Consider the following 25,965-nt stretch of genomic DNA (forward strand, 5'->3'; position numbering starts at 1 on the left):
AAATGTTTTTGATAACAATAAGTTGTTTTATTTATTGAAAACTTATTTAAAATACATATTTAATGTAACAACTATTTTTAAATAATGTGTTATAACATTGTATACATATTTTAATAAGGTATAATCAAAATCGTTGAAAATACCCCAAAATTTAAATATTAGGGTAAATTATAAGAAGGGAAACATATATTCATTTATGTATACATATTTTCTACAAAATGGTATTTTATTTAATAAGGCAATTGCTAAAATATATAAATTACAAAACAAACAATTTATAAAATATCTATAAATAAAAACAGAAGTAATTTTTCCAAGTTTATTTATAAATAACGACATGTACCAAACCATGATAACAATTCTATGAAATATTTTTTTGTAAAAATGGACGTCTTTTGAAGATACGATATTATTAAATTTTATCTTAAAACCTTGTTTCTTTTAAAAAGAGATCAAGGTATTTATTCATCTTTATTTTTTTTGGATCCCTTATCTGGTCTTCCAGGTCTGGGTCTACCTCTCCTATCGAAGTTGGGGAACTCCTTCTTCTGCAGTCTCTCCCTCATCCTCTGACAGGCTTTCGTGTCTCTAGCGAGATCTTTAGGGCAGGATAATTGCATCTCTCGCCACAAACAGTGACTGAACTTAAGGCTCGAGGAATTGCATTTTGAGGTGTCTTTTCCACTGACGATATCTTCCTGATCCGTATTTTTCTGAAAAAAAAAAAAATAAACATACCTGATTTTTTTCCAATCCAAGAAATTGCTTTCCAATTGATGCTAACAATTATTATTAGTGGACGAAAACAGTTTGAAATATATTCGTTATTTAGATCTTATACCTAAGTACGTGTATAATATTATAACAGTCTATTCGGTAAGACTTTTGGTAATAATATTTCATGATGTTGCTTTAACTTTTAACATATCCTAGAGTATTATAATCATAGGTTAAACCATCTACGGTATTTTATTGGCATGCTTCAACTTTATCCAAATGAAGTTTATAGAATAGGGATCAAACTTGAGAAAAAAATTCCAGGATGTTTGAGTAGAGCGAGAGCGATAAATTTATGGATGAAATAAATGTTTTACCTTAAGGCATTTTTCCAGTACGGAGTCAATGATCTCCTTTTGCCAGTCCTTGGTGACCAGCTCACTCTTGACGAATCTTGTCACGTTCACAGAATCAATGTTCCCATAGGAATCCACCTGAAATAAATCATTGTGATAGCTATAGCATAGTCATAAATATATATTATAAAAAAGAGCACAAGGAAACCCGAAAACTTTTGAGAGAATCGAAAATAATGGAAGGGTGTGAAAAACTCAAAAACCTTTATTTAAAAATTAAACCAATTCAATTACTTCTACCTTCATGCTATTCACCTAAAGAGTTGGATAAAAGGGATAGACCTCCACAAAAGTATGTTTTGACATATATTTAGCTTCTTCCGCATTCAATTCAGAGGTTTTTTTAAAAATATATTATACTAAAAAACTGTTATTTTTATAATGTTAATTTTCAAATTTATGAAGGATAAAAATTTGTCTTTTTATACGTTGCAAGTAGGTAAAATGATGACCTTACAAAAATCAACAGTTAGATGATTTGAAGTAGTTATAGATGTTAAAACATGGGAAAAATGATGGATATTACAATCTGTGAAATTATCATATATATTTAATTATTTACTAACGGTCGCAACCCATTTGTATAAATTGTATAACACGTTAAAAAGTAACAAAACATAAGATACATATTAAAGAGTATTGTGACATATATATACCAGTTACTATTTAATGATGCTCACACTTACACACACCCGAACAATTACTCCTACACTAATACACATAAACACACATCTACACTTACTCTCATACAAATACACATAAACACACCCTTTTGTTGTAACACAATTTAATTATATATATGATTATTATTTAGAAACTTTGCTAGTCTGTCTTAAAACTGTTTTTTTTTTTTTATGTTACTATATCATTGTCGGCTGTTTGTTTCTTTAAAATAAATAAATATTTTTAGCGGTTTATATCTGGACATCGATACACACCCTTATCAACGTGGCGGCCTCCGTGGTGTAGTGGTCAAGACGCTTGACTCACGCACGGAAGGTTCCGGGTTCGATTACCGGTGAGAACACAAAGAATTAAAATGTGATTTTTCTCAAGCCTGGGTGCTCTGTGATGAAATTCACCACTGTAATTAGGCTTCCTGGCCTGTTGTGGTGCAAAAAAATGTAAAAAAAATGTAAATGTAAATCAAATAGTCAGTATATAGTAAACATGGTTTTGATATAAAAAGTAATGGAGTCAACTGAAATTTGGCATATTTGAAAGCCTATAAAAGCTTACCCTTAAAAATATTTCATGACTTGAATAGTCGTCAAGTAAAAAAAATAATTTAATCATTGGTAGTCAAACGAGTCAAACGCTAGTACAGTGGAACATCGTTTATCCGAGCTCCAGTCATCCAGATTGCCAAAAATCTGGATCAGGAATTAAAAAATTAAGCAGATGTTATAATAACAAATAAAAAGAGCGCTGATGGTTTTTTCTATGAAGCAATTAATTTCGCTGGACATGTTAAAGTAAGTTTTAATGAGATTCCTGTATTTTTTCATAAGAAATAACAAAGCGATCTTAGAAAAAAAAAACGTTTTCTTTCAAAACATTGCAAGAGTTTAATTACTAATCTAATTATCTAAATTTCTGCGTATCCGAATATCGTATGGCACTAATTAAAGATTCGGGTTGTGGTCTCGTGGCTAGTGTCTCGGGCTGACGGTTCAAAGGTTCAAATCTCACTCTACTCCAACTTAAATCCCATTTTCTAACAGTGAGTTATTTACAACTCGTTGAAAATGACCCTTAAAATGTAATATTTGGGTAAATAATCAAACGCTGGACAGTTGGATTTTTATTGTAATATATTATAAAAATATTCTTTTTAATCATCATATCAGATGGTGGATAGGGTACAACATTGCTTCACAAGAGCCAGGGTATATGAATCATCTATTAAAAGAATGGAAGGTGATCAGCTATATGCTTCAGGTGCCAGGAACATGAATAATTGCAGTGTAGAACTAACTTTTTAATAAATATTTCGTGTTGACCTTCTCAGGAATCGAACCCGGGAACTAAGATATGGTAGGCAAACACTACACAACGACGCAGACTTTTAAGTATATTAATTTTACTTGTGGCAAAATTATTTTTAAAAGTGAGGTTAGATTTATTAGTAAAACGTGATTTTCTCTCAATTAAAATAATAAATCCTAAAAAGTACATACCTCGTATCACTATTATTTACTTTATGGTCAAACATTTTACATCATCATTCTTTTTTCGGCACCTAATGGTGCATAGGGAAATACATAAGTACACCAATTGCAGCGTATTATGATCATTTTTGTTTCATGAAGGTAAGGTAATCAGTCTTACGCTTCAGGTACCAGTCCAGGAACTATGAAATATTCTTGTGTAAAAACACCCTTTCAAATAAATATTTCATATCAACCATGTTGAGAATCGAACCCAAGACCTCTTGCACGATAGGCAAACACTCTATTACACGACGAGGCCGACTTTTTACTAAACGTTATTTGATATTTATGTGTACCGACTTTTCTATGTCAATCGGTTTCAAGACATACGTATTCGTCTCTTTGTCAAGACACCAATTAAACTAACATGCAAAACTTACTAAACGCCTTCACCATAGATGTTGGACTAAAATATAAAAAAAAACAACATGCCGATTTGAAACAACATTCTATCAGGCAGGTAAGTAGGCAACCCTTTCATGCACTGATTGATTTATGAAAACGTTTGATGTTGTGAGTGAAATAGCTGAAAAAGAGAGATAGGATAATTATTTTCATACCTTTTTAACTCATACCCCTCTCTTCATCCTCTCCCCCTTTTTCCAACTATTTCTCTGACAACTATTTCTGGTTTCAAATCGGCACGTTAGTTTTATATTCTTGTGCAACAACTATGGTGAAGGTGTCTAGTGGACTTGGCATGTTAGTTTAATTGGTATCCTGACGAAGAGACGGGTACTTTTTACAGGTACAAATATTTTATAACATTTAATACCTCATTTTAAAAACGGTTTGTGATTTCCAATTAGCGCTTAATAAACACAGAGCCATTCTTTCGTTTGTTCATTTATTTATAAAGTGAGGAGTGATGGTTTTTTGTATTGGTTTATACAAAAGTTTACGGTGTATCATGAAACAATAGCTAAGACAACGCTCCCATATAGACTCTCTACTTTAAACGTGTCTAGAATACTAGAATAAGCGTTTTAATACCAACACTTTCATAAACAAAAATACACCAACAAACTGAATGCACTGAACAAAAAGTAAAACACACGGAAAACTCCGTATTTATTTTCAGTTTGAATGTTACTTTCATTTCGACCAAGTGGTCCAAGACTTACTTTGCCGGAAACCTAAAAGTTTATAACCGGAGTCTTAAATTCAGACCAGCTTGGACTATTCTCTTCTGCAGAAAGCATTGATACATATACTGACCAACAGTACTTACTAAATATATAAATCCTAGGTGACACTTTGGTAAAAAGGACACGATAAAATAACATCGTGTAAGTGAAAATTGTATTTTTTTATATTGGTGCAGTTTTTATTTGCTTATTTTGTCGTTACTTTCGTTTTCAGGATCGCAGTTCAAGCCTTGTTATGCTTTTGCTGAGTCTCGGAGGATTGATATTATATTAGGACTGTCAGAGCTGACTTCATGAGTCGAGTACAAATTTCGGAACAAAACGAACGAGAAGACGCCATTACGATTTTATTTATAAAACAAAATGGCTACTTTGGACACCAGCGCAGCGCCTGCGGTGAGGCAATCTAGGGCCATTGAGTATTTATGAAAATAAAATGGCACTGTACATTGTACAATGTTTTAGAAGGATTTCACATTGCTGTAAGATAAAAAAAAAAACGTATTCTCAGAGACGAATTAATGCTTTGTTTTAAAAATAAATTTGACAGTGTCATTAATTAGTCATACGTTTGCAATATTATTCAAGTAATTTTATATCGAATTCGTCGTGATCGTTGAACAATCACTAAATTTCGTTGAGCAAAATCGAATGTCTTTTATATTTAGTTTTGTAAAGGTTTTGTATTTTGGTTAGAAAAAAAATATATGATCTACCTTTAAACTTATCAAGCGTAAAAAATACAAAAACATTAAGTGTAAAAAATATTTTTTTACCGCTCTCATGTAAGGTTGAAGAAAATCAGATACGTCGTTGTTCTTCGATCATGACGAATCGTTCATTTTTCATTTTCATTTCATTCATTTCATGAGACAAGAGATTTTTTATTGGTAAACCTCTTTTGGAGTTTTAAAATACCAAAAATAAACGATAAAATATAAAGACAATAATTTCTAAAACACCACTGAAAATGAAATATTTTAAAAAGCAATTCAAACAATTTTTAGACCAAATCTAAGAAACACTTGAAGACGGATATGTAAAATGTCGGAGTAATCGGCGCGCGTGCACGTGAAGATGAATATATGTAAAATACGCAAAGTATGTATGCAAAAATAGTGATGTGGCGTTCTATCCTCTTTGCTAACCCTTAGCGGGAAACGACGTTGTTCGTTTGTTAAATTTTCACATATTAATATATTCCATAGTTTCAAATCAAGACACGGACAAACACGATTTATAAATCAACCTTAAAACTTAACACTGCATTGTTTAAGAAAAAGAGAAATTCAACTTTTGCTTTCGGAGAAAAACATTTTTTGTTTCAGTGCGTGTAAAGACATTATTTTATCTTCCCTTTATACGACAAAAATTGATCGAGATATGATGCGATTGTAATGCCAACTCAGTACCCTATACACTTCAAGTACTTCCTTCTCAATGCAAACAAAAACCGTTTTAAAGATCGAGGGTCAACTCATTCAAAAATTAAAATCAAGTTAATTTTTTTTTGTTTCACAATGAAAATAGTAGTTTTAAATTCAATTTTCATTGAATCTAACACTGCTCTTTTCATTGTATTGATCCTTTTACCGTGGTTTTAGCAAATTGCATGAAACGTTTAGGTCGGATATTGTCATTCTTCCTCGTAATCAAAATTGAGGACCTCTCAAAAATTTTCCAAACGAACATTGCAAAATTTTATTATTCTCTGTCAATGCGTTCATACAAACGTTTTTTTCCAAATAATTAAAGAAAAACGTAGGTGTTTCAAATTTTCTGTTTAAAATACGGTAATAATAATATTTGTGAAAACAGCAATAATTCATTTCATAAGTAACGAACGGAAATAATAACATACAGAATTTTACTTACACAGGATCATAAAAAAATAAGCATAGTGATGGCAGTGTCCGTAAAAACCTACGCACCTATTTACAGCAATAATTGTCTAACAATGTTCGAGTTTTTCCAAATGCTTGCAGACTAAAAATTGGAAATTTGTTTTCAGGCGTTGCCTTGCATGAATCTCACCCACGTGATAAAGGTTTCAGTTCTTTTACTTTACAAAAGTTAACAGATGGAAGAATTGAGGAAATGTGGGTGTTCAAACATGGGCAGAACGGTGAACGTTACACAGTGTTTAAAGTGACCACTTAAACCAGCCAATGACAAGTCATAAGCCCTGTAAATGCCTAGATTTCCATATTCCCTTCTAAGAAATGTTTTCCCTCTCTATCGAAATATATTTAAATAATTGTCTATATCATTCACACAATTCGTATGAATGATCAAAAAAAATCCTTTAATTATCAATTCTGCCACTATTTATGTATCGCCATTAAAACCTATTGTTTGATAGTTCATAGGTGTTTCGGATATTTTTTTATGTGATTTTAAGCGATGCATACTAAAAAAAATTTCAAAACTTCAAAAATTTCAAAACTATATAAGTTTTTTAAAAACCACTATTTTTATTTCAACTGATCATACTAATTTTTGAGCTGTTTTATTTGGTTTGTACTAAAAACCACAAATGTCCAATTATTGTAAAAAAAAAAAAATTTTTAGAAACCATTTTGTTCTGTGTATTTTTATTGTTTTTTTTATTACACATTTTTTGAGATATAAGTCCCAACTCCATAGGACTAAAAGTCCTGTGTTGAGTTGAGACGAGCAATTTGTCGACGCAGACACATGAGTATATCATCATAAATATTATATAGGATTAGAAAAATAACAATAATAAAATTGAAAAAACAAAATATTTGGAACATCAGTATGGTAAAGAGTATTCTAGAGTAGCTAAAATATTCAGAAAATCATCAAGGAGTTTTCCACTCAACTCTGAGGAAAATCTAGTCCTTAATTCCTCTCTTGAAAATGTTTTTTGTCCTGGAGAGCTTAACCTTTTCCTCACTAAGCATCCAAAAATAATACATTATCCGAACGGGGGGACCAAACGACCCCAGCGGCTACTTGTATATAGCGTCACGAGAATAAAAAATTGGAAGTGTTTATGATCGTCATGTACACATATTTTACTCATTCGTGTATTTTTTTTTCATTTTTGTTAGTTTACCTAATGCTAATGAACATAAAGTGAAATCGATCCTAATGTTATTTAGGTTTTTTTTTTGTTTTAATATTAAACTATTTAAAGATTTTTTTAAAAATCAGGAAAATGTTTCTTTCTGTTATTTTAACGATTACAAAAAAGAAAGCGCAAATAGCTTTTATAATACTTGAGTTATTGAATTACATATGGGGGATTCAAATCCTCCCCTCCAGCTAGGTTAATACATTCTTCCAAAATATTGAAACACTTGCATTATCACACCCACATTTTTTTATAATATTATATTTGAGTATACAATAAATACTTATAAAATTTTCAAATTTATTACGGTGCACTTAAAGTATATCGATGATTTTATTTTGTTAAGACATCAAAACAATAGTAACACCGTGGTATTCAGTTTAAACGCTCTCCTGAAAAATGGTTGGTTTGTGACATTTGGGGATTATAAAACAAGGTCTTCAATTGCAATTACTCGAGCAGTAGCAAACATGTTCTCTTCACGTACACACCACTAGGTGAAGATAGAGGAATGAAGGTTATTCAAAATATTCGTTACGAGGAAATTAATTAACAAGGTATACACGCCTTTGGTCGCCATGGAACAAGAATGAAATAAACGTATTCTGAGGAACATAAATTTAATTCACGAATGTACTTTCCGTGGGTTGTGAGGTGTTCGTAAGTGCCACACTTGGGAAATGCACGGTATATGTTTCGGATATTAAGTTTTCATTCATTTTACACTAAAACACCAACCAAGTTCCTTTAACACGCACGTATGTTTAATTATAATATCTACGGAATATGTATATTTTGGATAATTAAACATCGAAATCAACATAAATAAATTAATATTTCAGATATAAGTGGGTTCGCATATTTTTTCAAGCCATAATAAACCAACAAATAAAATAATATTGTTTAAATTATGTCAGTATGGCAGGATAATTCTCAATGGAATCCCGTTGTAATAAAATTAATTACTGTGGAATTCATCTCTTTGAATTTTTGATTTTTATTCAAAATTATTTTACATATCCTTCTACTCATAGCGGAATTATTTTGCGGGTATTTAAAATAAAATTTTAATATTTATATATTGCTGATCTGAAAGGAATAAAACGTACTTATTTTATTGATACCAGGAAAAGTGCTCTGGATAAATAAGAAAATAAATTAAGTTTTGCGGTATTTGTATTGTATTTTTGTGAACCATTTTTGTAATTTTTTTAAATATTAATATTTATCAATGGATTCATAGCCACATATTATTAATATTCAAATGAATTTAACCAATAAATCCAAAATAAAATTTACATTTTTTTGGTTTTTATTTTCACACTTTCTACAAATTTGTAAAAAAATGTTGGTATCAGTTCAAGTTTATTTTTAAATGCCATATATAACTTACTTTTACTTATCTGTATGAATTTTGAATAATGTATTTTGAAATATTATACAAAAGGCACTAAGTGCCGTTTTTGAATAAAAATATTTTGAAAAAAATTTATTAACTTAAGTAATCATTTTGTAAAATAATGTTATAAAATTATAAAACGAAGCTTTTGGTGATTAATTAGGAAATACATTCGTATTTCATAAATAATAAATCAGTTTACAGAAAAATGTTTCTTTTTAATAAAGTTGAAATTTATACCCATGTTTGAAAATTCTTTTTATCCTGTAAAATTATTTAGCCCTTGAAATTTTATGTACGATTATTAATGTATTTGCTTTATTTAATAAGTTTAATGATAATAATCATAGTGTCGCAGAGTTTTTACAACACAATATTTACTTCTTTACTTGTTCTTTCACTATTGTACAAACTAATTATTGTTCTACTTTATAATATTTGTACAATTGTTTTATATACGCACTTAAACTAATTTCTGTATATTTACTACTTATTTTACATCCAACCAAATACTTCACAATATTTATTGTTCATAATAGTTAAAACAAAAAAAACGTTTTATATCTGTTTATGTCACAATTTTCAAACTACCTTTTATGTTTCCCAGTTTTATTGTGCAAAAGCAAAGTGTTGGAATTTAAATACTAATAATTCTATCATTCAAATAAGGTTCAGCAACAGAGCATGTGAATTCCAAAGAAACATTTCATTGAAATTAAAAATTTAAAACAATTTTGCTTTTCTACGTTGAATAATAAATTGTGTGTCCGTGTTACGAATTTGCAGGAAGCTCGCACGTTTCGTAAACAACATAAAAGTTTGTTTGATTAGAGAGAACGATAAAAAATATGATTGGCATAACAGCTAAATGATAACACAATGGACTTGTGTACACATTAAAACAAATTTCCATATTTGATTGCATTTAATGTTTGCAATGAGTGTAGATTGATTGAAGCCAATAACTGATTGGCAAATATGTTTCATTTCCGCCATAGTAGGTATGAATCCATTTTGTTTTCCTCTTCGTGTTTCCACCGATTTGTTGTTTGCGTTGGCAAGTTAGATTATTCCTACCAAATTTCCCCACAATTTTATGACGCAATTAAATTGCTGAATTTTGATTCATTTCAGGTATTAAATTTATCTGGTTAACCGGTGCAATTAATTCCCGGTGCAGTTAATTCTTTTTCTACTTTTGTAATAGTTACGCGTTAAAATTGATTGTGCATCCAATTAAATAGTTACAGAATACAAATTTACAAATTAAATTTAAAATTAAATGATGTTTCGTAAAGCAGAAATAAAGCCTTTTGTTATTTTAGCGGTTTTGATTAATTGAAAAAACTTGGCAGGTTATTTGAAAGAGGAGTTTTGCAAATTTACTAAATATAAGTACATACAATAACAACAAATGTTTAGAGTTTTTCAAATAAAATTTACTATATTGTTGAACATATAAATAAATTGAACTAAAAATAATTAACGAGAACGAAAATTAAACAAAAGCCCTATTTAAAAAGATTTTTTTTTAAGTATGTTTAATTCTTTAAAAATGTGTTAAAGTAGGTTCAATAAATAAAGGTCTATTTCTTAAAGATAAATTTAAAACGTGTTGAGAGAAAGAGTTCATGACAATTTAGCCATTAATTAACAATGCATTATAAATTTTTGATTAAAATGATCAACATCAATCCCTTTCCGCACCAAATGTTACATAGTGCACTGCATCGGTACACCAATCACAGTGTATCTTGATCATTTTTGTTACATGAAGGTAAGATGATCAGTCTTACGCTCCAGGTACCAGTCTAGGGACTGAAATAATACTCTATTGAATGAAAAATTTAACCTGCAAAAAAATATTTAAAAACCAAACAATTAGATATAATACGGTATAAATGCTTCCATGACTTATTTAAGCTGTGAACAACTCAACAAACTTGAATGACTTCAAAATACATGCATAATGCATATTTTTGGTCTCAGGAAATATTACCACATTTTTCATTATCACAGGCAACCAAAATGGCTCCAAATTAGACAGCCGAGAGACTATGACTCCCTTTTACTTCTATTTACTTCAGAGTCCTTACGCATCTATATACCTCCGTGAAAAATTCCGAAGCTTATCCAATTCATGGTTTACCTCTTCGTTCTTATTCATCCACAATTGAACGTTGTTATGCAGAAAGCAGCCAGTGTACAATTTCAAAAAAAATGAAATATTATTATTGTTATCGGGTGCAGGAAGATCAATTATATGTTCTTCTTAAAATAGCCAGACCGCTTTCATACAAAAAACTGTAAAAATCACCTTCTGAAAATAGTGCCGATCACAAAAATAGAATTTCTCAATTTGCAGAAAACACCCACAGGACTAGAAAAATATAACGGTACTTTAAAATTCATTTACACCGTTCAAATATATAACAAGATTCTTGTTTTTTATACCAAAAAAACTAATGTATTTATTGTTAATCATTTGTCAAAGACAAAAACATTCCAACTTTTTTGTAGATTTGACAATTCACGCTTCTCACAAAGGTGCTATTATCTCAGTTTCACTTTTCTATGGCTTGCTGCTTTCTGCATAAATACGTTCAATTCTTTTTTTTTCTCTAATTCAGATAGTCACTCATATTACTTTGGACATTGACATTTTTCACGTCTCTGAGGGAGTTTTCCGTTACAAGATTCTCTTATATTTTTAACATATTATTCTCTGGATATTATGTTTACTTATGTGTTTTTTTATATTGACCTAATTCAACCTATTTAATTAAACTATTTCCATATGTATGAATTCAGATATTCCATTTCGTAACGTACATACATATATATAAAAAAATAAAATTAAATTGAAAATTGAATAGAATTGAATAGTGTCCATGTGGCTCGACTGTGGAATAATTTACCATCCACTATCAAATGTACAGTATCTCTGTCTTCTTTCTTTTCCTTAATCTTTTTTTTTTCCTCTTTCCATTTATTCCTTTTTCCATCAAGTAATAGTACTAATTTTACGCAATTTATATAAAAATACAATTATTTCAATTTTGTATATCTTTAGGTATTTTTATTTATTTTATATTAAATATGTTTTGAAACTTGAATTATATTACTGTTACTATTTATTATTTTTATTCATAAATATAGTTACATTAAATGATGAGTACATGTTTTTTTTCTATCAGAATCTACTTTGATATATTTAGTTTATGTTAAAATTGTAACTAAAAACGATTATTATAAAACGATATGGTTGGTTGTAAGAAATTGCCATTTGGCAATGAGCCCGTTAGTTTACAGTTTACATGATGAACAAAAAGTAAAATAAATATTTAAAAAAACCTACAAGTACAACTAATTACATTTTTGAGGTACTAGTAGAACATTTAATACTTTAAAAGGAAAGTGAAAATACATTTTCATAAACTATTCATGTCATAAAGAATACTAGTAAAAACAAACTCAATAACTTACCACATATTTCTTTTTGCCCACGCATTCCATTGCGCACTGAAACAAAACAAAAATCATATTGGAGAGTGTTTTACAAATTAAAATGCCAAATTTCTTAAAATGTCAACAAAAAGAACTTAAAGTTTAGCCGGAAGTTTTTACCTGGAAGAAGGTAAGATCTTGAAACATTACCCATAGTAAAAAAAAAGATAATTGTATTCCTAAAATGAGATTGACTAGCACTCAAACTAAATATTTTATAAAGCTCGAAAGTATTCAATGAGTTCTAAAAAAAAAATTAGGGCTAAAAAAGTCTCCACATTCACGTACAACTTAAACTTTATTACAAACGAGCTGAACCCGGCAATGTTAGCTATGAAATGAACATTTCCGAAAGTAAAATATCAATTTATCATTGTATTTAGTCCAAATCAGGTATTCATTTATTTATTCATTCAAAATTACACTAATTTAAATATAAATGAATTTTTTAAGGCTTTTTAGACTATGCCAGTGTCAAGCCACAATAAATAACAATAAGAAATACAAAGTAAAATTTATTATATTAAAATATAATGACATATGATGCAATAAAATAAAAATCTAGAAAAAAAGGTACAAGTAATAAATAATAAAATGATACTGAAGAAAAAATAATACTATTTAAAAAAGATAATCAGAAATAAATATTAAAATGCAAATTATAAATTATACAAATTTAGATTCAAACAAAATCAAATAAACAAAATAACAATATCATTGAAATCAACAGAATAAAAGTATAACAGTAAAATATAGAAGTATTGAAAAAAAAACAAATTAAAAGTCTCATAGAAATCAATAAAAAAAGAATATATATATAAAAACAAAATTGAAATGATAATTGAGCTATGGTTTCTATAAACTCACTGTACACTGTAGTAAGAAATAGGAGTAATAAAAAATATGCCAAATAAGATTGAGTACTAAATTAAATAATACAAAAAGACATAATGGAAAAAACACAAAAATACAAAATGAAAAAAAAATCAAAATATATAAAAAGCAAATAAGAGTAAAAGTATGGAAGGAAAGCAGATTTGTTGCTAATTGCTAATCTCGCACTTTAAAAAAATTGACAACCTCGTCCTTATCGATGTGCGTACGTATGTACGTATACATGATTCTTTTTGTTTTTTGGTTGAAATAAATTTAGAGAACAGAGAATTTTGATGAGCCGGTATTCGAACATTGTTTTCCTGTCACTGTTCTGCAGATGCCTCCCCGATACTGTGCGATAAAGACAACTGCATGTCAGACCTTTTGTTAGAATAGACAAAATCGACGTTTCGTTATCCCGTTTTCAGCACCTCAAAACCGAACCAATATTGTTATTTTTTTAGACAGAGTATCAGCGTAAAATTTTCTATATCGGTAGGTTATGCATTTTTCAAAAATAGTTATTTTTGTTTCCCGTGCGCCCGAAGACAGCAGATATAACTTTGGTTTTTACGGGTTTTTGGATATTTCTAGTTACCATAGTAAACTCATTTAAATAAAAACAAAACAACAGGGACATGCCAATAGTAAATACCTATAGTGTCTAAAAAAATCACTGCTCAAGTGTCATAATCCAGAGACAAAATACGGGAATAAGTTTGTATGAAGAAAAGTCGGATCGCATTTCCTCTTAAGATGAAATATTATTAAGTATACTTACAAAAATTTACTTCACAATGCTTTTATATAACCATAGAAACAGGTTTGGTGTTTTAAATTAAACCATCGATCTATTAGTATACCTAGACGTACCCGAAACACTAAAAAGATATTGTCAAAATTGAAAAGAAATGCTTGGTTATGCCGAGAAAGCGTGAAAAAGGCATTTGAATAAACGTAAAAAAGATGGTTTAACTTTTCATTGGTAAGTAGGTACCTACGTACTTGTTAATGGTTCAATTCCAAAACTTCAATCAATTAATTTTCAAATACAAAATTCTTACTGCAAATGTCAAACTCCACTCTTTTTACCAACAGAGGTGCACTTTATTCAGGAAAGCGATTTTCAAATATGTATTGAATGTCAGTCAATATTATTTAAGTATTACCAAAAATCCAATAAAAATAAATGAATGGGTAGAAACCATAAAAAATTTAAGGAAACAATCTGATTGGGACCCATAAAAAATGCACATCGTTTATAAACATTTAACAAACTTTTTTTATACACAAAAAAAACATTATTCCTTTTTTGGATATACATTTTTGGAAAATACAGACCTGTTGAACGATAAAAAAAACATTTACGCTCCTTATTTTTTTTTTCTACTCACTAAATTGAGGATTTTACGACCTATAAATATGCTTGTGGCAAAGATCTACATTTCGCTGAAAACCGGACGTAAACTTATTTATTTTATAAATTCATTGCATAAAAATTTGTATAAATAACAGGAAATCTATATAAAACTAATGAATAGAAAATAAAAACGGAGTGTTCTCTGTTTATGTTAGTCTCCATCTAACATGGCTCAGCCTGTTCTAAGATGGAGATTTTTATCTTTTAGAGCATAAATAGTTCTATACTAATATTACAAAACAAAAAAAATAAAACTACTAATTATAAATGCCTAGTTAATCAAATGTAAGAAATTAAACATCGTAATGTTGTATTGTAAATATAATATAAAATAATTTATGGTACCCAAATTTTATTATTATAATTTTGTAAATATTTTTTTTATTTTTATGAATATAAAAATAAATGTACACTTGAATACAAAACACCAATTTCGGTAGATTTTTTTTTACATTATATAAATACAGCGGAGGCTAAGGTGCATTATGTACCCTAGTTATTACTCGTGCATATGCATACGGTGTGGAGTGTGGCATAACTATATTACTCAAGTTTGTAATATAAGTTTAATTTTTAAGTTAAGTCATGTTATTAAATTGGTGAAAATTAAATAAAGAATAGATGATTTTTGGGATTAAGTAAATAAATGATTCTTACCACAGTATCGTCTTTCAGTTTTGTTACTCTGTCACAATTAAACATGTCGATGGGTTCTGCTTCCTCGGATTTAGACTTTTTGGTTCTCCTGAGTTCCTTGAAACATTCCTTCCTTAGTTCTTTCAAGGCCTCTCCATGCATCTTTAGATCGTCCCGTTCCCCGCAACATGCTCTCTGATACCTCAAGCCCTCATTATTAGCCGGAGAAGACCTAGAAAAACACGACACTAATTACGAAACATGTCTTATAAGATTATTGTAAAAGACAGCCCTCGTAGTATTGTAGACATAATACTGGTCTCTTACATGGGAATTCTGTGCTTGATTTCCACCGAAAACATGAAAAATATTTTAATCGAAAATAGTAGTTAAAAATAATATCTAAAGATTATAGAATTATTATCATCATCATCTAAACTTATCCACAACATGTGGTGCATAGGTCACTGCATTATTCAATATAATTGTAAAATGAATCAGGTTGTGGTCCAATGGCTAGTGTTTCGGAATCACGGATTTTAGGCCTGAGGTTCAAACCAAATTAAACTCCAACTTAATTTCCATTTTCCAATAGTGATTTATGTACAACTGGACTTCCCTGAGCACGGAATTTACGTCTCCTTTATTGCTTTTGTTTGATGAGGGAAAATTCTTCAATAATTACAGTTTGAGTAGGTATGAGTGGTGGCAAAAGTTGGTTTGCAACCAGTAGTCTTTGGGTAAGTCTGTTGCTTTTGGGTGCGCTGCCGGTGACTAGCCTTAAGTGTCACCTGGGGGCGTTCTGGAGCTCCAGAGAGTTGTAACTAACGTTTCCTATCACTGTCAGCATAAAGGGGTTTGAAGTGGGTGGAGGATTTATTTATTTATTTTATTTATACCTCCTTTTGTCCCTACTATGTAGACAATGAGGGGTGGTTTTAGAGCGACATTGAAAGTTGTAAATGTAAATATTTGTTCGTGCTTTTTCTTACTGAATTTGGTTAGTAAAGGATGAAATATAATCAATTTGTAATGAAAAAAAAAAATTGCTTGCTTGTATGAGTGAATCCGAAGAAAGACATCTAGCCTTTAAAACGGATTCGGGTATGTGGTGGATGCTTTCAATGTACAACTTGTTGATAACGATCCCAAAATTAAGATATTTGGGTGAATCATAAGAACGCAAATATTTCATTAATGTTTTTTTTTTTAATCGGCGATTCACGATAATATGTTACGGGAAGGTAAAGCAACAGTTTTATACCTCAGGTTTTAGTCCAGAGACAATAAAATATTTAAGTATAAAACCACCTTTAAAAACTAATTTTTGATATCATCCTTCCCAAGAATCGAGCACGGGACCTAATCTATGGTAACCAAATGTGCAAAACACTATACTACTAGGCGGACATTTCAACAATCGATTTTCTTTTTTAGGATGTTTACCAAGAGCAGCCATTAAGTCGAAAACAGTAGTTTAGGATTCTAATTCACACACTCAGAACAGTATTCTGAATTCGCCGGGACACAGAGAGGCAAATAATACGATATTTTATGTATTTACTTTATTTAGATTTGATCACTTTAAAAATTTTCACCAGAGTATCGCCTTGACAAACATCGTTAAATCAGTCCCATTTAACTTTATTTATCATAATTTCGTTGTTTAACGTATTTTACCTATTTTAATGAACAACTAGACTTGGTCGGAAAAAGGAAATAGAAATTTCATCATAAAGGCATAGAAACTAGAAACTTAGGAGAATTTCTATAGGGCTATATACCTATGGTACATTGTTCAGTAATTTTCAACGGATATTCGGATTACGCTGAATTTGTCGAGCTTCTATTGAATAGAAGGATATGCGAACAGCAATCATGCCTAGAATGCAATTCAAATATTGAACAAGGTTAAACTTACCTATTATGTTTGGCAAACCTGTTACATTAGTTACTTGAAATTATCCTGTATCAACTGAACTCGGGTTTAATTTACCATCATTATAATTGAACAAAATGCAGTATGTATTTGTTTCAAACGGCAAGTAAATAAATTTTTAAATAACAAAATAATAGCTTTTAGATTACCATAGCTTTGTGGATACTGATGATGTTTTTCTAGGTTATAACTAAAGTCTCCATTCGAGACTTGAGACTCTAGAAATTTAAACGTTTTCAAGTTCTAAAATTTTGAGATGCTGGTATTGAAATTTCGAGATCTGCACTACGATTCTAAACGCTCTCTTAAGAAAAAAACGCTTTGTTACCTCGTTATTTACATACTAATTTTAAATAAAGGTAAAAATGCCATGTTATAAAATAAAGTAATAGAATTTTATTATTATTTTATTTTATATTTGTTTATTTTTCCATACAAATATAATAACAAAAACAAACTTTAGAAAAATACATCTTCAAATGAAGATAAAACATGAATTGGAAAAAATGCCCACAAAGACTACAGTGTCTGAGCGTGAGCCATTCCTTTTTTAATTAGTAAAAAGTTAAGAGCACATAAATATGGTATGACATAATCATGTAAAGAAAAGAAAAGAAAAGAAAAATAAAGGAAAAACCAAATTAACACATGCTGAAATAATGAAAATATGATTTATTTGCGGTATCAGTCTGCTAAACAAAGGTAAAATTTTAGTCTCTATTCTAGCGCAGGCCACACTAAGAATTCAATTTAAAAAAAACATTCGCCATGTCCGAAGTGCTTTTTTTAATTTGACTGAAGCTGGATCAGTGTAACACTACTCGAATGAAATGTTTGATGAAGCTGCTCATATTTTAATTCAGTCTAGAGCATGATGGTTACTGGTTTCTAGACGATTTTACTCTTAACTGGTCGTTGATTTAAGGGAAAAAAATCTGTAATGTTATTTGAGTTAGTCTATTGTGATTTATGTTTGATGATATGGAGATAGTTGGTCGGTTTGTTTTATATTCATTTGAATATAACAGTTTCATTTAAAGTATGCTTTGATGTGATTTATTTACTGCATGGGCTATTTTTTGTACGACTTATCGCTAGTGCCAAATAGTCTAGAAGTCTCAAAAAGTTTCGAATTTTCGAAATGTCTCATCTCTGCCTCGGGACTCAAACTTGCGTCGAGGCTGGAAGCCCTTTTTATAATACCATCCCAAATGATGGATGCTGCAATACTGTCCAAAACGTCACTCTGACAAGAACAAACAACACACGGCATAATAAACCAGAAATTATGAGCTTTTTTAAAAATACTCAATTTGTATAACCATCCGCCTTCTGATCTAATAGCACATTTTATACCATGCAAGGACTTTTGGGTTTGAGTCTCGACATGCTGAACATAATTATTCATTTATATCTTTTTTCCTTCTTTTTCTTTTTATTCATTTTCTTTCCCCGATCTTCTTTCTATCTAATTTCAAACTCGTTATCTCATTTCTCATAATATAAAGTGCATAAATAATTATTTTTATAGACTTAAAAGATTTATCTTCTCGCTTAAAAATAGCTGTAATTCTAAAATAAAAAAATACATTCATTCAAAAATATTAAAGCCTCACGCCAACGACAATTTTTTTGAACCAGCCTTATTTTGGTTAGCTAGGAGATATTGCTTTTAGCAATAAGTCCTCCAAATGCCACCTTTTTTAAATTGAAGTCTTAATTAATAAATGTTTTTAAAAAAAATCTTTTTAGGACTTAAAAATATTTTGTTGACAACAAAATAATGAATCTTTTAATTAAGTTCAGCAACCTGTCCTCTAGACATACTACCAATTTATATACATTAAAAAATATATATTTCTTTCTTGTGTATCAATAAAGCGAAAATTACAGCGAACTTAATTTAATGATTGGACTAAAATAGGTACATGGTTTTGGCAATAGTTATTGTTGATTTTTTTTTTGATTTCAATTAACCTACTGAATCATTAAATAATAAAATCCTTTCTTCTAGACATTGTTTTTAGTAATTCAGTAGTTGAACTGACAGTTAAATATATCTTTGCTATCAACTTTCCTTTCTCAGTCTTACTAAAAGTTCCAAGCAGGGGGTGATATCTTAACATTTGAACATTAAAATTAATTTAAAAAATCATAATTAGTATTCTAAATGAAAAATTTTAAAAAGTAAAATAAACGAAAACATCTGTTAAAGTCTTCAGTTTTTCATTTGATTTCAGTTTCCATAAAATGCAAACCGTTTACCAAAATACCAAATGTCGTTGTTCACCAATCTGTAGTCTCTAAAAAAACTCTGATTTGCATTGCAAAAACAGGCAAATTAGCATTTGGAATTCGGTGTATATATTTTATTTGTACGCTCGACAGCCGATTCAGTTTTATAACGAATCATGCAAATGCTTTTAAAATTCTGTTAGATTGGGAAGAAAATCCAGTTTTACGTTTGCAATAAATCAATGTTTATCAAAATGTGTTTTATAAGAATGATAGAATCCGCATTGCATTGAAAATAATTTAGTGTTTGTTTTTTATTTAATTATTATGTTACACTGTATTTTAATAAAATGTCTAATAATTGAAGGGTCTATGAATTGTACGACGTAATTGAATTTAGGACAAACAACTTAATGGAACAAAAAAATACGGAAAACTACTGTTTCACAAATGTTGAATTTCCGTTTTTTTAAGTTTCATAGTACTTAGATTAGTATGAAAATAAAACTTTGTTATTAGTGTTACACAATTTTTATTTTTTTACAAGAACACTACTACAGTTGTGTTACACTTAAAAAAAGTTTTGTTTTCATAATAATTTATAATGAAATGTAACATTACAAAATGGATGCCGATTCAGTTAACAATATTCATAGTACCTATTCAAAATGATTCATGTAACTACGGTTTTCAATATTTAAAAACTTGATATTGTATGAATAGTTTTGACCAATTTTAAATAACAAAATGAAATTGCCTGTATATTCTTATATTAATTTTTGTTTCTTTGTTTGAAAGTTGTTATATTTAAAAAAATAATTGATAAAATAATTGTAGTAATATGTGATGTAAAAATATACTACCATATGAGAAATTATGATAAATAATTATAAAAACGGAATATTAAAAAAATTATACATATTTATATATTTACACGTAAAAAAATATATTCAATTGCGTGGCTTAGCACTGGAAATGTACCCTTGTAACTTGTAAGCCGGTGAAAGTTTCAAACAAAAATGTAAAAATAATAAAATATTCAACCTTTCAAATAAAAAAGCACAGTTTATTAATAATTATACCGTGCATCTTTTTATTTTAAAACCACTGTCGATTTTGATGTTTCAAAGTTTTTTCTCAGCTAATCTTATAATTTTGTCGGCCTCGTGGTGCAATGGTCAGTGCGTTTGCTTACCATGCAAGAGGTCTCGAGTTCAATTTCCGACATGGTTGACATGAAATATTTATTTGAAAGGGTGTTTTTACACCAAAATATTTCAATGTCCCTGGACTGGTACCTGAAGCATAAGACTGATCATCTTATCTTTATGTAAAAAAAATAGATAGAAATACGATCGGTGCACCAATGCAGTGCCCTATGCCCCATTCGGTGCGGAAAGAGAATGATGATGATGATGAATTAAATAATATTTTTAGACATAAAACGTACTGTATCATTAATTTATCTATACCCTTTTTTATTTTATGTCAACACTAATGTTTTAGCACTCGATGATGAAAATTTTCTAGGGAAAGCAGTTTAAAGTTACAAAAAGCTCCCACATTTTACATTTTTTCGAATATTTTTTTCATGTTTGTTTTGTACTGTTTCAATTTTTTTAAATAAATTATTTTACGTTGACTTATTAAGATTCATTCTTCTTCTTTCTGTGCCATATCAGGTCTCCCCGACGTTGGCGATCACTCTAGAATAGGCATTCCGGTCCTGCGCCAACTGGAACAGCGCCTCAACCCCACGCACTCCCGTCCAGTCGCGGATGTTTCTCAGCCAGGACATCTGTCGCCTTCCAACCCACGCCTTCCCTCGATCTTTCCCATCATAATAAGCTGTAGAAGCGTATATTTGCTTCCGCGCATGATATGGCCCAGATATTCGAGTTTTCTCTGTTTTATTGAGGACAGTAGTTCTTTTTCGGCACTGGCTCGTCTCAACACCTCCACGTTGGTCACTAAATCTGTCCACGGGATTTTCAGCATTCTCCGGTGAAGCCACATTTCAAATGCCTCTAATCGGTTCATGGAGTTCACCTTGAGAGTCCATGTTTCAACCCCGTAGAGCAGTATTGACCACACATAGCACTTGACCATCCTCTGTCTCAGTTTTAAATTAAGAAAAATAATGATTTCATGCCATTGAATGCTGATCGTGCTATTTCTATTCTGCATTTAATCTAAGATTCATTAATTTATTCAAACATAAACAGTTCTAAATTGAGTGTCATTAGTAGATAAAATTATTAATTGAAACACATAAAAATTATATGTTAATTGGGCGGTAAATATAATTTTAACTAGTACTTGTTAGTAACCGTAAATTTTGAATAAATTTCTAATAAATATTTGCTAATTAACAGTAAATTGCCGCGCAATTATATTTGATTAACCGTTCGATTTTCAGTTTATGTCTGATTATTATTAATGTTCGTGTGCGAATCTTTATAGTGTGTTGTGATTAAATATATCTGGGACTGTAGTTGTATATGTCAGAGTGACTACATATACTAGTTCTAATGAACATAGGTGAGGTAAATAATTAGAAATTTATTTGAATAATACCCGACATTAACATGAATTCATTTTCTATAAAAAAAAAATTCTAACCAGGTTCTCAAGTGAATCGAGTAGATTCATATATTTTTTTTAAAATAAAGTTCAGTGTATGTGTGTTGTAACTCATTTTTGTTTGTCTTGATTTATTCAAATGATTTTTAAATGCATTTATTTATAATTAATTTACTTTATTCCAGCCAATTAAGCGATTGTGACATTGAAATTGAACTTATTTCTACCATTAAAATTTAACTTTTTTTTCTGTATAGACATTACAATGATAATTCATTACAATCATCGTCGTTTACCATTCCGCTTTCAGTGGCGCATAAGGCATTGCATTGGTAAACAAAATGCAACGGATTTCATTCATCTTTTGCATGTAGGTACGGTGATCAGTCTTGCACTGGAGGTCCAAAAATAATGAAAAATTGAGTCAAGACAACTTTAAATCAATATTTCACGTTCATTTTGCGAGCGTTTGGACCCAGAACTTAATCAATGATAGGAAAACGTGCTAACCACCATCCAACAAGGCGAACATATTTTTACTCCTAAGGTCTTGATTCGAAATGAATAATTTGTTTAAGGTAAAAAATTGTAAAAGTCATCCCGACATGGTTGACGTGAAATATTCTTTTAAAAAATGTATTTTTAAAATAGAATATCACATAGCCTCTGAAATAGCATCTGAAGCGTATGACTGATCATTTTGTCTTGAAAAAAAAACAGGATTCGCTATGATTGGTGTACCAATGTAGTGCCCTAATCATTATTAGATGTGAAAAGGGAATAATGATGAAAAAAATATCATTGTTTTTGTATTGAAAATCGGTGGTGCATAGGGCACTGGCACAGCAACCTATTTGTTACAATTCAGGTGATCAGTCTTTCTCTTAAACTCACGTCTTAGGAGAGTGAAATACTGCAGGGAATATTGATGGGAAAATTAAATTTTCATGTTCAACTCTTCCAGAAAGCAAACCCGGAACTTCAAACATCGTTGCCAATCGCGTCAACCTCTACACTATGAAGGGAGCCTATGTCCATTCAATTTTTCAGTAGTCTTACCTGAGAGTAGCTATCGAGTCGATGATTTCCATGTCAAGGCCGATAAAGAATACAAATTTGTGAGTTACATTAAAGCAAAATCCTGGAAGAGCGCTTTCCACTCGATTTCAATTAATTCATTTTAATTTGCACTTAACTCTAATTAACAACCTTTAAAATGATATACTTTTTAATTCTTACCATTAGATTAATTCATTGAATTTTACTTAAATTATTTTTTTGGTTACATTTTGGGATATTTTTAAAATATATCCGAAATTTTGGTTTTATTTATTTGAAGAAAAGAAAATATGTGTTTCTGTTGAAGATGAGTTAAGTAATGTTTAACATTATTTATTTCAACAATGTTTCGAGTATTTCAAAATGTTTGTAGGCTGGCTGGATTTCTTCCCTGAGAAGTTATTTATCTACTCACGGTGAGCATTCGGATGAAGGTCCTGGAGTTTTCTCATTTTTCATCGGCTTCTCAACATCCCTAGTGACTCTGTGGTTTAAAGGAACTAAGTCTTCATCGAAGAAATCAGCGTTCTCCAAAAGGTCTGACTGCAGAATATAGTCTGAAAAAGCAGGGAAATTTATTTTAAGGAAAAAAAATTTTTTTTTCAAAAAGCTTTCTTGACTCCATTCGATATTTTATTTACTGATGCTCATTATTTTTTCTTGAATTTTTTGAATTGTTAGGAGCATAATAAAAGGTAGACAAACAATAATTATAAACGAGAACAAAAAATGATGATAATTATTTACGCCAAAAAGTAAAAAGAAATAGAAAAAATGGATCTAGATTAACGAGTACTACTTATATTTAAAGCATTATCTTTGTCAAACATTTGACTAAATGTTAATTAATATTTGTAAATAACCACTAACATTTTTTTTATGTCTATCGGCTTCAAAACATACCCTTTCTAATAACATCAAACATTTTCATAAATTATAATCAGTGCTTGAAAGGGTCACTTACTTAAAGCACGTGGTTTCAAATCGGCATATTGGTTGTGCCACAACTATGGTAAATGTGTATGTATACCTAGTGGGTTTCACATGTTAGTTTAAATGCTGTCCTGACAAAGAGATGGGTACGTCTCGAAACCGGTAGACATAAAAAAATCCGTTAGTGATTTTATACAAATGTTTTATAATATTAAGAATCAGGAATTAACTGAGAACCAATTGCACCTCAAAAAGTTACGGTTGAAACGCTTAACATGCAAATTACATCATTTAAAAAAATATATACTACAAATAGTTTGGGATGAAAATGAATTGGCATGGTTTAGCTTTAAGACGTTTATATTTATCATGTGTATGAATATATTATGTACCATTATTTTATTGCCCTTGTTTTTCTTTGCTACTTAGTTTTTTTTTCTTTAGTTTCCTGGATATGTTTCTTAATGTAACTGTTGTGATTGGCTTAGGCCGTATATATAATAAATAATTATAAAGTTATCACGTACAATTTTACAGAAATCTTTTAAATGATTGTTTTAAATTCAATAAAATATTCAATCATTATTGGGAAGTTGTCGCCAATACAAAATATCATGCTTGCAAACCAGTTCCTTTGACGATTTCACAAAATACCTGCGTAGCACCGGTTAAATGAGTTTGATAACAAGAATGTCAACAAGAGATTTAATGTCCAATTTACACGATAATTTATTAAGATCTATTTCATTAATAGGTATATGTAAAAACAGTTCAGATATAAGTTAAGATTATCATTGATTGAATGAAAGAATGTTGCACGCACGAATTTTTTTTTATCAATATTTTAAAATATATTTTTTTTATTTGTAAATTATTCAAAAGAAAATATTTTAGAAAACAGAATGCACATTAATTGCATTTCCAGGAGTTACTTCAACTCATTTCGGGACTTTAATGAAATTTTTATTTTTTCAATTAGCGCGTATTCAGAACTACAAGGAAATAAAATTTAAAAGAAACTATTAATAAATTATAGTATAATAGAAAAATTATATTCGATTGTATAAATTGCATCTATCTTAAATGAAATTTTATTAAAATTAATCTTAGATAAATTCTAATAACTGATTTAATAACATATAATGAAAACTAAATTTTGGTCCATATGTAATTTTAAAATTTTCTTTTGTGACTATTGGTGTTCACATATAATTGGTGAAAGATGATTAGTGTTATTATTTTTTATTTTATAAATTGTATTTATATTGTGATATCGTTTACTGTTTGTGAACTTAAAATAAAATAAAATAAAAAAAATAAAAAACTAAAGCAATGTCAAAATAGTGCGTAGAAAAGCCTATTATTTTGTTCTTCGTTGACCACGAGATTTTTGTCAAAAAAGACAAATGAAAAGTTAATTGAATAAATTTTAATTGTTATCTAGTAATACTCATCGATATTCGCATGAAAAACAATGTTTTTATTAAATAAATGAAATTCTTACTAAAATCTGTGTCCGTCCAATCATAAGCATACACTAACAAAGGAGACAGGCACAATACACTCACAAATAATATTTTGTACATTCTGAAACTACGTATAACCAGTAATGAATTTCCGCTTTACAGTTTAGTTTAGTTGGTCGTTCATATCATAGGAAAAGTTTAGCACTTGTGTAGTTAATCAAAAAAGCAAACTGAACCTATGTCTCGCGATGTCACGTTTATATAGGCAATACTCAGAGCTAGTCAAATCTAGTCGATCAGTTTAGCTACTATGAACTC

The 25,965-nt window shown here is 29.7% G+C and overlaps 1 protein-coding gene across 1 annotated transcript; it reads right to left on the bottom strand.

Moving 5' to 3' along the window:
* Nucleotides 1-305: 305 nt before the first annotated feature.
* LOC148277822 (uncharacterized) lies at nt 306-25,965 on the bottom strand. Its single transcript, XM_088232330.1, has 6 exons — nt 25,686-25,965; nt 23,664-23,805; nt 15,454-15,664; nt 12,480-12,515; nt 1,095-1,211; nt 306-713 (listed from the first exon to the last, which is right to left on the bottom strand). Exons 1-6 carry the CDS (start codon nt 25,765-25,767, stop codon nt 462-464), a joined length of 840 nt encoding a protein of 279 aa, XP_088088456.1. The 5' UTR covers nt 25,768-25,965; the 3' UTR covers nt 306-461.

Source organism: Micrasema longulum, unplaced genomic scaffold, assembly GCF_059751315.1.
Source record: "Micrasema longulum isolate JH-2025_06_02 unplaced genomic scaffold, ASM5975131v1 h1tg000972l, whole genome shotgun sequence".
Lineage (NCBI taxonomy): Eukaryota > Metazoa > Arthropoda > Insecta > Trichoptera > Brachycentridae > Micrasema > Micrasema longulum.